Raw genomic sequence first — 14,685 nt, 5'->3', positions numbered from 1 at the left:
ATGAAAGATCAGAAATAAAGGACAAATTTGTCTCTACAGAAAGAGACCTACTAATAGACTTATGACAGTGGTCAGGCCTTCAAGGGCATTTCCTCTCCATGTTCATGGCAAAGTTTAGTACATCCATTAAGCAGCTAGAGCATTTTTCAAAATATCAGAAACTACTTTTTTTTTTTTTTTTTTTTTTTTTTTTTCCTCAGAAGATCCTTAGACATTCTTATCTGTATTTTCTTGGTGATTTTTGGTGGTCCATTGAGAAAACCTTTCCCTAGCATGTTAAATGGAATTCTATTTTTTTTTCTCTCTCCTCATCTTGTTATTCACATGTGTATCTGTGTCTTACTCCACACTGGCTATCTTTCTGGCCAGAAAAGCATGAGGGTAGTTTTATGGCAATTTTACTTGGCTCCAGCACCCCTGAACACAGAACACCTCCACACCTGCTCCAAACTGGACTGGGTCCAAACAGCCTTTCCACAAGCCAAAGATCACCTTAGGGCCACAGCACACCATGGAAACCATAAGACAAGACTGCTGGCTTTGTTCCACCTGTTTCTGAGCCATCCAGGAGAAAAAACTTTCCAGGTGCTTGGAGACATTGATAAAGTGTAAGAGGTAGGCCGTGGGACATTGTCATGGCCATTAACAAGAATGAGTTCTTTTTGTGGTACCATTTTTCAGCTTTTGTCTTGATATTGCCCTGGGCATCAATATAACATGAACACTCACAGTGCTGTTTTTCCCTTCTTTCTTTTACTTGATCTAGTTGTCCTTCTCTGAACCGTGCCATTGTCTGAAACCATTGCCTGCAAAATTATTACTTGAAAACTTCACCTATCAATGTTTCATGAAGATGATCCAGTTTTAAAATCTTAATTAAGGAATAAACCATCATAAAGTTTAGCAATCTCCTTGTAAAGTATACTCAGTGATGGGAAAAATAGGACAAGTTTTCAACTGTTTTCTCAGGTATTTCATCAAGAGAATGTAAAAAGAGCAATAAAGTAAGGAAGGCATGAAATAGTCTGACACTAGTGAGAAACACTTGGTTCTGATTCACCTCTGCTACAGTGTTAGAAATGATGCAAAATTTAGTCCCTATGTCACTGCTTGTAGAATACGTAGCAGTGTTAGATGTTGGAAACCATTTGTTTCCACAAAATATTAGTCAAATCATGCAAAAATCAGGAATAGATTTAGAGGTCATTTACTTGCAAAACGTCCTAGGGAAAATCCCCCAGTGGGATATCTACACATAACAGAGATTCCTTCTTGTTTTCACACTTTTTCACTACTCTCACTTGTGTTAATGTTGTGATTACTGTGCTGCTTTACACTAGAAAAAGTCAGAAAGAAATAGTGTCTCCCTCATATGGAATACTGAGTAAGTAAATCCACAAAACCAGCAAGAGTTTAAAAGCTATCATCAACTAATGCAGTGAGAATGTTTCAGAAAAAAAATCTAATGTCCTTTTTATGTTTAGGTGGGGCAATTATTTTATTAATGCAAGAAAAAGCTTTTCACATCAAAACAGGCAAGTATGGACGGCAAATTAATCTGTATTCAATAAGGAGCCCAATTCTTCTACACTAAAGTGACTGCAAATTTGTATACTTTAATTGCACTAATGTCAAAGACTCATTGACCCCAATCCTACTGATTTTTCTATTCCTTTCAAGAACACAGAAATATCTTTCTTGTATTTTTGCCACTTGATTGAATGCATTATATCTTCAAAAATATTATTTCTGCAGAGACATCGAATGCAAAAATACTTGGAGAAAAAAGGAGCTAGGCCTAATATCTACCCATATGGTTTCATGAAATGATTTTCTGTGCTAAGAATGTTAGTGGCAGATTTGGAAAACTCTAAGCTTCACTTAAAATACAAGAAAAGTCATACATTATATCTTGCATGTAGAAATTCCCAATTTATAGTCCTGATATCTACATTTGCTCCTGCTCATCAAGTCATTGAGATTTAAGTTTGCCTAATTAATTGAAATTTCTTGGCATCTACATACCAAGCAGACAGTCATAACTACCCTCAGTGCAGAAAATACAGATGTGAGCACCTGGCACTCCATCTTCACAAGGTGAAGTGCCTTATCAAGAGCCACAAGTCAAGATGACACTCTCCTGCATGGCCTAACCAGCAGACAACAACATGATTACAAAAATACAAAATTTTGAAGTAATTTAGATTTTGCAATCAAGTCTAGTCAAGCTCAGTGCAAGAATGGGGGAAATAAAAGCTTTTAGTTGCATTTTCTCCATTCCATCATCCACTCCCTGCTGTAGTGCTCTGGATGGCAATGTTAGCATGTCCACTGTTTTCAGAAAGTTACACACAAGAGCATCAAGGTCCTCCCTTTTTTAATGAGTCCAGCTGAGATGGTGCTCAATTTCCCCATAGCAGCCCTGACAATGTTGTGCTCTGCATTGGTAGCTAGAGGCACGTTGATAACACAACAGCCATTTATCAAGGCTGTCTCTCCAACATTCCTCCCACTGGAATATGTGTGCTGGGTATGAGCAAGATCCTGTGAGGGGAGATAGTCAGGACAGCCAACCCAAACTGACCAAAGGGACATCCTGTATGATGTCTGCTCAGCAACAAAATCTAAGATAAAGGCATGGGTGTGTGCACTTTTTTTTGTTATGATATTTTTGATCTGGAGCAGCTGCTACATTTACTGAAGCCCTGCTTCACAGGAAGCACCTGGATATCAACAGCTGATGGGAAGTAGGGAACAAATCTTTTCTTGGTGGGCACTGCTATAGTATACTCTGGTGCCACAGGGCACAGAACCTATCTGCATCTTGAGTGAGTCATGAAAAGAAGTGAGGTTGAAGGAGATTCAGTTTTTGGGAGTAAAATGCAAAGATGGATGTGCCATCATGTGCCTATGGCTGTATTCAGCAACACAGCAAATATGTCTGCCCAAAAATCCTGGTGGATATCACTGGCCAGAAAGCAGAAACATCTATCCAACCTCCACAGTGCAAACACAAAGGAGGAAAAAAGAAGGGATGCCAGCAACAAATTTTCTGACACAATTTTCTTTTACTCCTGTCTACTGGTCTGTACACTGCAGAATTTAAAACCTTTCAGACTTCCTGTGAACCAGATGCATAGAATGATTTGCCAAAACCTATGCAAAACTGAAAAACAAGTGTCCTTAAACCTGTTGCTCTGCTTATTCAGCTTTGTTCAGCTTTAATTTATTAACTTCAGTTTTATTTCAAAAGTTAAATTAGATCTCAATTTTTCAAACATTTTATAAGGATGAATGGCAGAAAAAGAAGTGTGTCATTCCAAATTACCTCTTACTTATGAGTTCAGTTAGAAAATGTTTGTTAGGAAAAGGCAGCACATTTGAGAAACATTCTCTTTTTTTTTTTTTTTTTGTTTTGACAGAATCTGCAAGATTTCTTTCCACTTCCATTTGTCATTAAGCAAACACCAATATCCTTCATAGTATACAGTATAATTAGTAGGATTGACATCTAGTCCTTTAAGTGCAAATAGCATGCAAATAACTCAGAAGCACTTTGTATTAAGGTAGTGCAACTTGCAGAAATTTATTCATAAATTCCTATATTTCATAGAACTTAAAAAACAAATTTCCACTGTGAGAGGACATTTCTCTTAATCACCTTGGTCATCATGTTCTATTCCAGATAAAATGTATTACTGAAATAAGCTATCACTGAAATGTACTTATTGTGCCATTATATTGACATTATTTTAACACAATCTGAACCTGCACTCAGCACAATAGCAGCTTCCTGAAAGACAAAAAGAACAGAAATACCAGGAAACCTCTCAGTATCGTTAAAGAATCTCACATCTACATACTTCATTTTACCTCTCTCTTTTTCTTTTCCTGCAGGCTGTGACCTCATCCCAGTTCAGTATCTCAGATGGGGCGACCCCGAGCCGATTGCAGCCGTTGTTTTTGCATGCCTGGGTCTGTTGGCCACCCTGTTTGTTACAATCATATTCATAATGTACCGTGATACTCCCGTGGTCAAATCATCCAGCCGAGAGCTTTGCTACATCATTCTGGCCGGCATCTGCTTGGGTTACTTGTGCACTTTCTGTCTGATTGCAAAACCTCAACAGATTTACTGTTACCTTCAGCGAATTGGCATCGGGCTCTCGCCGGCTATGAGTTATTCTGCTCTAGTAACCAAAACCAACCGCATCGCAAGAATCCTGGCAGGAAGCAAGAAGAAAATTTGTACAAAGAAACCTAGGTTCATGAGTGCCTGCGCCCAGCTGGTTATTGCATTCATCTTGATATGTATACAATTAGGCATCATAGTTGCCCTCTTTATAATGGAGCCACCAGATATAATGCATGATTACCCAAGCATCCGAGAGGTCTACCTGATTTGTAACACCACCAACTTGGGTGTTGTGACTCCCCTTGGATACAATGGGTTATTAATTTTGAGCTGCACCTTTTATGCGTTTAAGACAAGAAATGTCCCAGCTAATTTCAACGAAGCAAAGTATATTGCCTTCACCATGTATACCACCTGCATCATTTGGCTGGCTTTTGTGCCAATATACTTTGGAAGCAACTACAAGATAATCACCATGTGTTTCTCGGTGAGTCTGAGTGCCACGGTGGCCCTCGGCTGCATGTTTGTGCCCAAGGTCTACATCATCCTGGCTAAGCCGGAGAGGAACGTGCGCAGCGCGTTCACCACGTCGACGGTAGTGCGGATGCACGTCGGGGATGGGAAGTCATCCTCAGCCGCCAGCCGCTCCAGCAGCCTGGTGAACCTGTGGAAAAGGAGGGGATCGTCTGGTGAAACGCTTAGGTAAAGTTTCCTAATTGCGGGACTGTGGGGAGGCGACCTTCTGAGAGTTACCAATACTGGAAAAACAAAGGGTGCCAATTGTCTTTGCCTCTGCCCTGGAGTGAAGTGAGTCCTCTCACTCCCACAAATTTTGGGTTTGATTTAGTCAAAATGCTACAGGGGACAAAGCAATGGGAAAACAAAGCTGGAAGTACTGGCTGTGACAATTGTATGTGAATCTAGGGAGAAAAACAAGATCGTAGGAGGAAAAAACCCAAGTGAAAAAGAAATATAATTCATTGCCTTGTCTGAATGTACCCATTTGCAATCTCTTTCCTTTAAATGAGCTTCATAGTGTCTGTATTTTGCCTCTACAGCAGTAAGACAGCAGGGTTGCTGCTAGAGCTCCATAATTGAGGTAGAGTGTCAAAAACAAGTCACCATGAGCAGCCACTGCAAGTAATCTGAGGATTTGTTCCATATGACTCTTCTATTGCACCTTCTATCTCTCATCCCCTTGATTTTCCTTTCTTGTATTATCTCTACCTAATTTATCTCTTTTTGTCCTCACCTATCTTCTCTTCCTTACCTTTTTCTATAAGAATCCTCCTAACTCTAACAAATTCAGCTGTTCTCAGCCCCTGCTCCGTCCACTCTTCCTGCCATTGAACAGATACTCCCATATGAGACATTTCTTTGTTTCTTCCTAAGGTATTATTTGAATTCAGCAATCATGAAGACAACTTGTGTGTTCAATGTATAAAAATTACCTTAAGTGAACACTAAAGAGAAAGGAGAGCTCTAGAGTGGAAATTGCCCTGCTCCATAGACAGAACCTGAAGGTGTACAGCTTGCCCAGTGGTTGGTTTTCATCCTTTGCTCCTTTCACTTTTGGTATGGGTGTTATGATGATAATTTTGGTTATTTAACTGCTGACATAATTAAAAATTCTGTCAATATGAAACTGCAAAGAAGCAATTTTGTCATTCCTCAGCTATGTATGTCTAGCCTGGAAGTGATATGTAGCTAGATCTTTCTCCTCACTGAAACACACGTGGATTTTAGGATTGATAATACTAATATTTCCAGACATGTCATTGTTCACAACTGCAGCTGGCATGGAACAAGGACAATTTGTACTTCTATTTATGTGTGAACCACAATTTAGACTTGAGGGAGGACTTTATTAGCAATACCTGCAGGATATATTATGCCAAAGTGATTATTTTTTTCTGTCAGAATATTACTGATTATTCTCTTTCAAATGCTTTGAAGCAGTACAAAAATGGCCAGTCTATTACAAGATATTTCATACTTATCAGTTAATGATGAGGGGCTTTTTTCCAGTTCCTTTCCAGGTGCAGAGTAGTGCAATATTTTCAAATGATAAATCATTTTTCAGATTAAGTGAGGGTTGCCTAAAATATCCTTTTGTGCAACTTCTGTCCCTATGTATAAATGACCTAAGGTATTCGAATTAGAAGCACTATAGCAACTTTTGGGACTGTAAAAAGAGTCATTCTTCAAAGCTGTCTTCACTAGAAGGCATTCTTCTTTGAGATCATTATTATTTCATCTCACTTTTACTGCAGAGTTCAGGATTTTTACTCAACAATTTGAAATTATAGATGACAGAAAGATCTCATACTTGGGAAGGAAGTTTTTGACATCTGTTCAGGTCTGGTTTGGAAAGACATTACTCTAAAATCTTTATTTTGTTATGAAAAGGAAAGAGCATACCCCATTATTAAATATTCTAAATTACAAGATGCATTTTCTTCTTTTAGAGGACTCTCTTTTCATTTCTTGATATCCCTCAGTGCGTAGATAATACCTGCAGTAGGGAAATATTAGTAGAATATAATAGATCATCATTAAGACTTATTTTTCAATAGAACTGTCTTGGGAATAGCTTCAATCCAAAAGAGCTTTAAGAGGGCCCAGTATGTGCGTGAAGGGATGAAAATGGCAGCAGAAATCTGATACATTGACATATTTTTCTGGGTACAAAAACTTGAACTTTGCATTTGAAACTAGGAGAAAAACTTTTATGTCATCAGCAGTGTTCATCAATGCACAAAACTGTAACAAAGAAGATTCTCCTGCTCTGAATCCTCAGCCCATTAAACTGTGTCAGTGTCACTGTGTTATGTAGTGCTCAGTTAGCCTGTGCCTGAAGGGTCTAGGCATCCAAGAGCAAAATTATTCCATCGATCCTGGGAAATTCTCTCTAATCAATGCCAATTTGATTACATGAAAGAGAGTCCTAAAAGGTGGTGAGTACATTTAAAATGATGCTCAGGATTTCACCTACGTCTGGTACAATCACTAAGAAGGAACAGAAAATCACTGTCAGCTTCAATTCCATTTAGTGTAGAAAATGAGTAAACAGAGTTCCACCATTTTACATGATAGTCAAACATTTCTCTGAAAAAATATGGTTACACAAAGCAATAGGTTTCAAGGTATTGCTCAGTACAATGCTCAAAAGATTGTTTGGGTAGTTATTCAATTAAACATCAAAGTATTCAGAATTGAAGAAAATATGTAATAGAACTTCATGGCATTATTTAAATAGCTCAGAGGGCTTTTATTTAAAAGAATGTGAGTCACTGTTGAATTTTAAAGAAACATGCTATTTAAATCACCAGTACATAGAGGGGCCTCTATCATTAGCATTTTGCTTCTTGACACTAATTTATAGCACAGTGTAGTATTGCAGCAAATCATTGTCAAACAGATAATGCCAACACGCCATTCAGAGCTTTCACATTAGCCACAAAATGACAGATACCAAGACTGCTTTTGCCTAAATAAAGCAATGCATCTGTTACAGTCCTAAATGACTTTTTGCATGGGGTGTACGTCAATTAAGAAAACTCAGGCAAGCTGTGGTTGTGTGTTGGAATGAATCTTCACATAATGAAATATGTAGAAGGAGAGAGTAAAGCTATTCATTACCCAGTGAGGTGAAAACCATTTATTGTAGGCTACTGTGATTCAGCAGTACTCACCAAAAGATATCCTGCCCTCATTTAAAGTAGGGCTAATGAACCTGACATTATCAGAAGTGACTTCACAGAGGAGTACTACATACCTGGAGTCTAAGCCATATAACTGGTGTAAAAGGTATCTGGAACTTCTGGTTCCAGTCATCTTGCCAGTTAGTTTAGACACTAGGAAGGGCATAAATACATTGAGTAAACCTTACCTTAAGGTACCACACAGCCTTTTTGCAAGGATCAAAAATACGGGGCTAATTTAGCTTCTCACTCTCTAATAACTCGCTATTCCACAGAAGATAAAAGCTGTATATTTCTGCTGCAAGAGTTGCTATTATATTTCTATTGTGATATTTCTAGTCAGGACTGCACATCAAAGGGTCTCAGCCATGTTACCCTGACCTGGAGAGCAATGCAGATGTTCAAAAACTCCTCTTAGCTTTCTAATATCATTGCCCTGGATTTCGCACAAAAAAATTAACCACTAGTTGTTTATGTCTTCTGGAGACTGTCTTTAAATGGACCAAAGCACACATGCTCCATTTTTCAAGCTTCACACTCCCCATAATTACCTGAAAAATAGCAAGATTTCTTCCCTTTGAAGCAAATAATAAACTGTTCTGAGCAACTAGCAAAGTATTAAAAACCTCCATAAACACTGTCTTTCACATATATATGTGCTATTTATGTCTTTAAAACCTACCAGTGTTTTTCTCAAAAGAGAGAAGCCTATAGATGCCCAGCACAAGCCAAAACCACCCTCCTGAAACAAAACAAGACAGATTGTCATCTTCTTCATGAGTGACTAAGCCAGAAGGTTGAGCAGCACTTTCAATCTGCAATCCAGGCAGGTAGCTATGATCACCCTAAAGGAAAGAAGCAGCAGCAGCTAAACCAGATAATGTTAGGTACATTCAAGATATATTGACTGTGGTTTGTGCCTAATTACTCCATACAGCTGTGACCAGCACAATACTAGAAAACAGAAGAACCATGCACATAAATTTCTGCACCTTATCATAGATACTTCTCTCACAAATCTTTCTGAGACTAAAGCTTAATAACTCGGTGTGGCAGTGATACTTTATTCTACTTACATTTACTATGTGATGAAGTATTTTCTAAATATTTAAACATAAGCTATGCTGTCAAACTAAACAGATTACTTGCCTGTTTTTTAATGTATTGTCTTGTCCACTTAAGAAATTTGCACTGTATGACTACAGAATTGAGCATTGCTCTGTATGCATCTGCAGAAGTGATAGTACTGACAGCCTTCATCCAGGACTGGGGATTCCTTGTCCTACTGAGCCAAACTCACTGTTAGGGGAACCACAAAATTTTTATTGTATAAATCGCCATCATTCTGTATCTTACTAACTTAGATAAAGATGCCCACACATCCACCTCATAATCAGGTTTCTCCCTCTCAAGTCTTAATGCTGGTACATCAGAAAATGCCTGAGCTCCCATGCTGTTAATTGCCATTCCATTTCTTTTATGAAGAAAACAAGCAAGGCAGATTTTTTTCCTACTGAATTAGATTCAGTCCTGGGCCACCAATGTCTATAGTTAGGGTATAATTAAACATCAGGCAGTCCCAAACTGTGCCATAATGAAATATTTTGGGAACAGGTGTCTACTATAACACTGCATACTCTATTTCTGCATGGAGTAGCTGGTTTTCTCCCTTCTATATTCGCTTTTCCTGCTTATGATTGACTATAGCTCTTTCATTACAATTCAAACATGAGCTATTTTGGACCAGAAAATAAGAAAATGTGCCTGGATCAGCCTAGAAGCTGCCATTCATGGTTAGAAATATTCCAGTCTAAGTATTATATAATTCATCTGCATGCCATATTTCAGCACTGAAATCTTAAGTTGAGCTTTTACAGAAGTCTGAAGTTTCTCAATAAGTCCACTCTTTTTTCCACAAGAAAGTTTTAAAACAAATGTTGCATATGATTGAAATCTGTATAAACTACTGGAAAAGGCCAAGTGAATCAGAAATGTGAAAACTTCTTCAAGGTTTCACTATTGCTATGCTGCATTGTAAAGAAAGTCCTGGGAAGACATTAATTTTCCTGACAAATGGTAATCCCCATCAGAATAAACTTCTGCCAAGATGTAACCCATGCAATTCCCACTGTCCAGATACCAACTTTTCACTGGCTGAACGCCACATACATAATAATATTAATAAGCAGATAGATTTGAAGTCATGGCCATCAAGCTGTGATCAAATCTTTTTAGAGTATTCGTGTGCATTATCAGCATGAGGATTTCAAATGTAAATGGGAAAGATTCAAATTCCCTATGCCTCAGCAATTTGCCTGAGATATGAAACAGACCTATATGTGGAGCTTTTAGTCCTGTAAAGAACATGGAATAAAAGAAAATCTGAGAGATTTTTGTGGAGAGCTGAAGCTGGTTCTCATTCTTCATGTGTAGACCCATTGATAAAGATACTGATCTTGAGTTTCTGCCACAGCATATTCTATTGAGGCACATTTTTATAGTGCAGGTGCCAGTTTTGTCCTCGTATGTATGCAGCCTGAACAATTTCTCTGACATGTTTTGAACCATGATAAAAGAACATTACACCTAACTTCCAAACTAATTTTTAAAAACCTTTTACTTGCCACACTTGTCCAGAACACAGCCTATAGGTTCCTACTCAAAATTTTCATAAGCAAAGGGCTGAGATACTCCTGGTGCTCTGATTGCTCATACACTCACTACGACTAACACTCCATCAGGTCCATTGCCTGGCAAAATGAGGCAAAACACAGCTTTCCTAAATTCTAGACAGACACAGATTTCATAAAAGTCATCAGTTCTTCTGTTTCTGTGAGTAGTTGAACTGACTTAAATATGGAAAACTAGAAACTGAATAAAGAAGAGGTTGTAACCCCACAAGACTGAGCTCAAGACTAGTGCATAACCTGTTGTATGGAGTAATATCAGCAGCTTCTGATATATGACAGTGTAGCTGTCAAGTGGAACTTGGTGGAGCCATTCTGTCTTGTATAAAGTAAACACTGATTGGAAAAAATATGGGGGGAAAAAAACACGGGGGAAAAAAAAGTTACTTTCTAGCCTGGTGAAAAGTAAAATTATTTTTATGTCAGTCAATGGCAGAGGAGAGGTTCCAGGCCACCTGTCTTATATCCCAACAGGTTCTAATATTAGCTTTACACTAAAAGCTTTTTCCAATTCAAGTTTTGTTTGACCATGGGGGGAAAAAAAAGGAAAAAAGAAAATGTGGGAGACATTATTTAAATCCTGAAGATTTATAGACAAAAGAAATAATTTAGAGGTGATTTTTAGTGTTTCTAATCAGCTCTTGTGTGTGCAGAGAATTAGCTGGGAGATTATAAAAGAATGTGAACTGAGAGAACTAATGCTTAAGAAGTTACATTCTAGAAATTACTGGTACCATCTTTGAATTCTAACAGTGACCAGCTTTTAGCCATTGCCCACCTCAATGCAATAAATCTTTGTAGAAACTGAAAAGTGGAAAAGCTACTCTAAACAGGATGATATATTACTGTAGAGCAAAAGATGTCAAAAAATCACTGCATACCAAAAAATAAGTTAATTTCTCCAGGTGCTCTTTAATGGGACCCTTGACAAACTGCAAAAAGTGGTTAGATGCCCCTATTATGAGTTGATGGTAAAAAATGGAGGTTTAAGCTTCTTACATGACTTAATGTAATTATAGTAGATAACAATTTACACTAGGTGAGGGTTTGGCCCAACAACTATTGTTCTTATTTAAAAAAAGGAAGTCTAGGCATAGCGGTACAAGATTTTATTTGTTTGCTTCATGGCCTTGCTAAAATTGAATTTTGATGCATGCAGGATTAAAAAAATGACTCTTCAGGAAAAGTCATTATCCTTTTGATGGATTAGTCTGCATTTATTAATGAATCAGTTCCCAAATGGATCATTTGGAGCTATTTTAATCTAATATGCTACAAAAATTTAGATTGAGAGATTACTGAATGATTTGAGTTCTTCACTTTTTTCTAAATAATTTAGTCTTGGTGTCTTTTTGGACAAGCTTGACACTTTGATTAATTAAACTTCAAATACTCTGAAATGATTGAAGAATATATTATAAAACTCAGTGAAAGGTATTACTGAAAGCTTTTAATAAATTGCTGCTAAAACATTCCATCTGTATAATGAATTTATACTCCTGAATGACCTTATTACAATGGTTTTTGTGTACAGTGCTAGTATTGTTGTTTCGAATTTTCTCTGAAATTTAATTAAAATATTGATTGATTAATTGATTGATATAGTTTTTTGGCTGCATTAACTGAACATGTCTTCAAGCCTAATATTTGGCATTATTTATATTATTAAGACACCGTTACCATCATTTTGAAACAAACACTATAGCTCAAGTCTGCATATTAAATGACACTGTGAACTGCCACTGTTACCTACATATTCTTTAGGTTGCAAAATGAAGTCTTTCTAATGTTCTGCAAAAAAGAAAAGGAAGGAACAGTGAAGATGGGACCCAACAGTTCTATATTTACATGGGGAAAGAAAGACTTTCTATTTTTTAATAACAGTGTTTATCCCTTTTACTTTTTTTTTCTTTTTTTTTCATCTTCAAGCCTGTCTCCCAAAATTCTGATCACAAATAAAAGATGCAATACACAGTATCACTACTGTCCTTATCAGACATGCTGGAGAGCACCCAGGGAATCCATGCAGATGGTCTCATGTCCATTAGCATGCACAATGTAGGTCCAGTCTACCCGATTTGTCTACCAAAGGAACTTCTGCTTCCTTCTACAGCAACCTTTGATAAAAACTGGCATTGTAATTAATTGGATGCACTGTAATTGATCTGATAAACAGAAAGCTAGGACATACACCCTCGTCCTTCCAAGGTCCACCAAGTCACAAGCCAGTCTGCCACTGTGGGAACAGCTGCATGAATTATAATGAATGGTATTTGTATTTGCATCCTGAATATTGATGTGGACTGGCAGAAAGATGGTATTTCATCTGTCTGAGAGCTGTGCTTGGTGAGAGATATCTTTTCATGAGTGTGACTGAAATTTAAGGCAGATGTCTGCTAAAATATATAAACATTATATATGTTTGTAATATATAACTATTTTAATCTGCTATAGTTTTGACTATAGAATTATATATTGAATGCTTATATAGGTAAAATTCTACTGTATGAAAATCCTGTACAATGGTTTGTCCAACATTTCAGGAAAAAACCTTTCTGGAACAAGGCAATTAGACAGACTGGTTTTGCTATCAGTCTAATCTTCCTTTGAGCCAGTATGATGCTTTGTATATCATTCCAACAAAAATGTCATTTTAATTCACCAGCTGCAATTGCATGTGATTGCTTAATTAGAATAAGCTAAAAAAAAAAAAAGTAATATATTATGCTGCACTTGGAAAAAAAAAATAAGTTTGGCTCTAAAGGAATTTTACTTGCTGAAATTGTTCTAATAAGCAAGTAATGTATATATATTGACTTTTTTAAAAATGAAAAAAGTGGCATGCTTAATAATACACAATTTATTTTAGCCATTATATAAATGGGGAAATTTCACACAATAAAAAGAGACCCTTCCAAAATATTCAGTGCAATATGCTGCAATTTCAAGATAGCATGACCAATCTTACAGAATGACTTTTCAAGAACACAGTATGTTTGCAGTTCAAAGCAGCCCCTAAGCAAAAACACAAATCATTTTTCGTATTATTTTCTTTAGCATTTATGCATAAATCTTAAAGTAGATATTTTCTTACCTGATCTAAAGGCTAGCTTTGACTCAGCTGCTATGAAATATAATTTCTTAACATCAAGAGCAAGGAATATTGCAGGTGAAATATGCTTCTTATATCTAAGCTAACAGGGTCAAGAACACATTGGTGCTCAATAATTAATAACACTTCCTCATGGTAGTATGAGATTGCATTAGAAGTAGGGATTGATGACAGTTCTCCATCTCCATCACAATAAATTAGCTTTGATTTGCACTTTAAAAACAAAAAGATACTCTGGGATGTTTTCAGCTAGTTAAACGTTTTTACTGAAAAAGATTAAAAAAACCGCCCCGCATGTCAAAGAGTAAAAGCCAGTTTATAATTGCTCATACTGATTTTTCAGAGAACAGATTGTTTGAAAAAACTACTTTTTGCTACTGCAAGTTCTTGTATTTTGAGAAGTGCCTCACTCTGTATAGTGTGGACATTTTAACAGAACCTCTGCATTACCACCCACATTCTATCCATAGATTGTTTTTCAAGGATTCAATGTCTTAGACCAAACTATTCACAAATATAGGCATTGGCATAATTTCCAGGACTGGCCTGCCAACATCCTCAAGATAGGGGATGTACAGCCATATGAAATGTGCTGCTGATCAAGGTATCCAACACCTTCTGCATGGAAACTTAGAAAGAGCAGAGGTACAAGGGACCATGAAAACGATAGGTCTCACCCTAACATGGAGTCAACACCACCAGGATACCAGCATCTGGATCTAATGTGAAGGCATAGTCTAAAAAAAAGCCCATTCTCCATATTTAGAGATTTGTCAGCACAGGGGAAACAAAAAAATATAGGGATCTATACACCTACACATTCATAAAAGCTGATTTCTACAGATTTTAGTGAATCACTACTGATCTCATTCAGGATGATGATACCCATATTCCTCCTTTTTTTCCCATATTATCCATTAAAATTTGTCTACAAGAGGAGTTCTGTTGGAAGGTGAAGAAGCCCAGAGAAAGATCTAGAAGTGCTTGAAACCTGAGCAGTCTCACAGGACTTTCCTACCATGTATCACACCTACATTGACTTCACTA

The 14,685-nt window shown here is 37.1% G+C and overlaps 1 protein-coding gene across 4 annotated transcripts in view; it reads left to right on the top strand.

Annotated features, from left to right (window-relative positions):
• GRM5 (glutamate metabotropic receptor 5) overlaps positions 1 to 14,685 on the top strand; it is a 240,335-nt gene that overhangs the window by 211,535 nt on the left and 14,115 nt on the right. For all 4 annotated transcript variants that reach the window (XM_079301034.1, XM_079301032.1, XM_079301033.1 and 1 more), the window contains one exon: positions 3,898 to 4,837. In XM_079301034.1, coding sequence (XP_079157160.1) covers positions 3,898 to 4,837 — 940 coding nt within the window. The remainder of the gene's footprint in view (positions 1 to 3,897; positions 4,838 to 14,685) is intronic.

Source organism: Erithacus rubecula (genome assembly GCF_903797595.1).
Source record: "Erithacus rubecula genome assembly, chromosome: 1".
Classification (NCBI taxonomy): Eukaryota; Metazoa; Chordata; class Aves; order Passeriformes; family Muscicapidae; genus Erithacus; species Erithacus rubecula.
The sequence above is the reverse complement of the archived record's forward strand: the minus strand, read 5'-3'. Positions and strand labels throughout refer to the sequence as shown.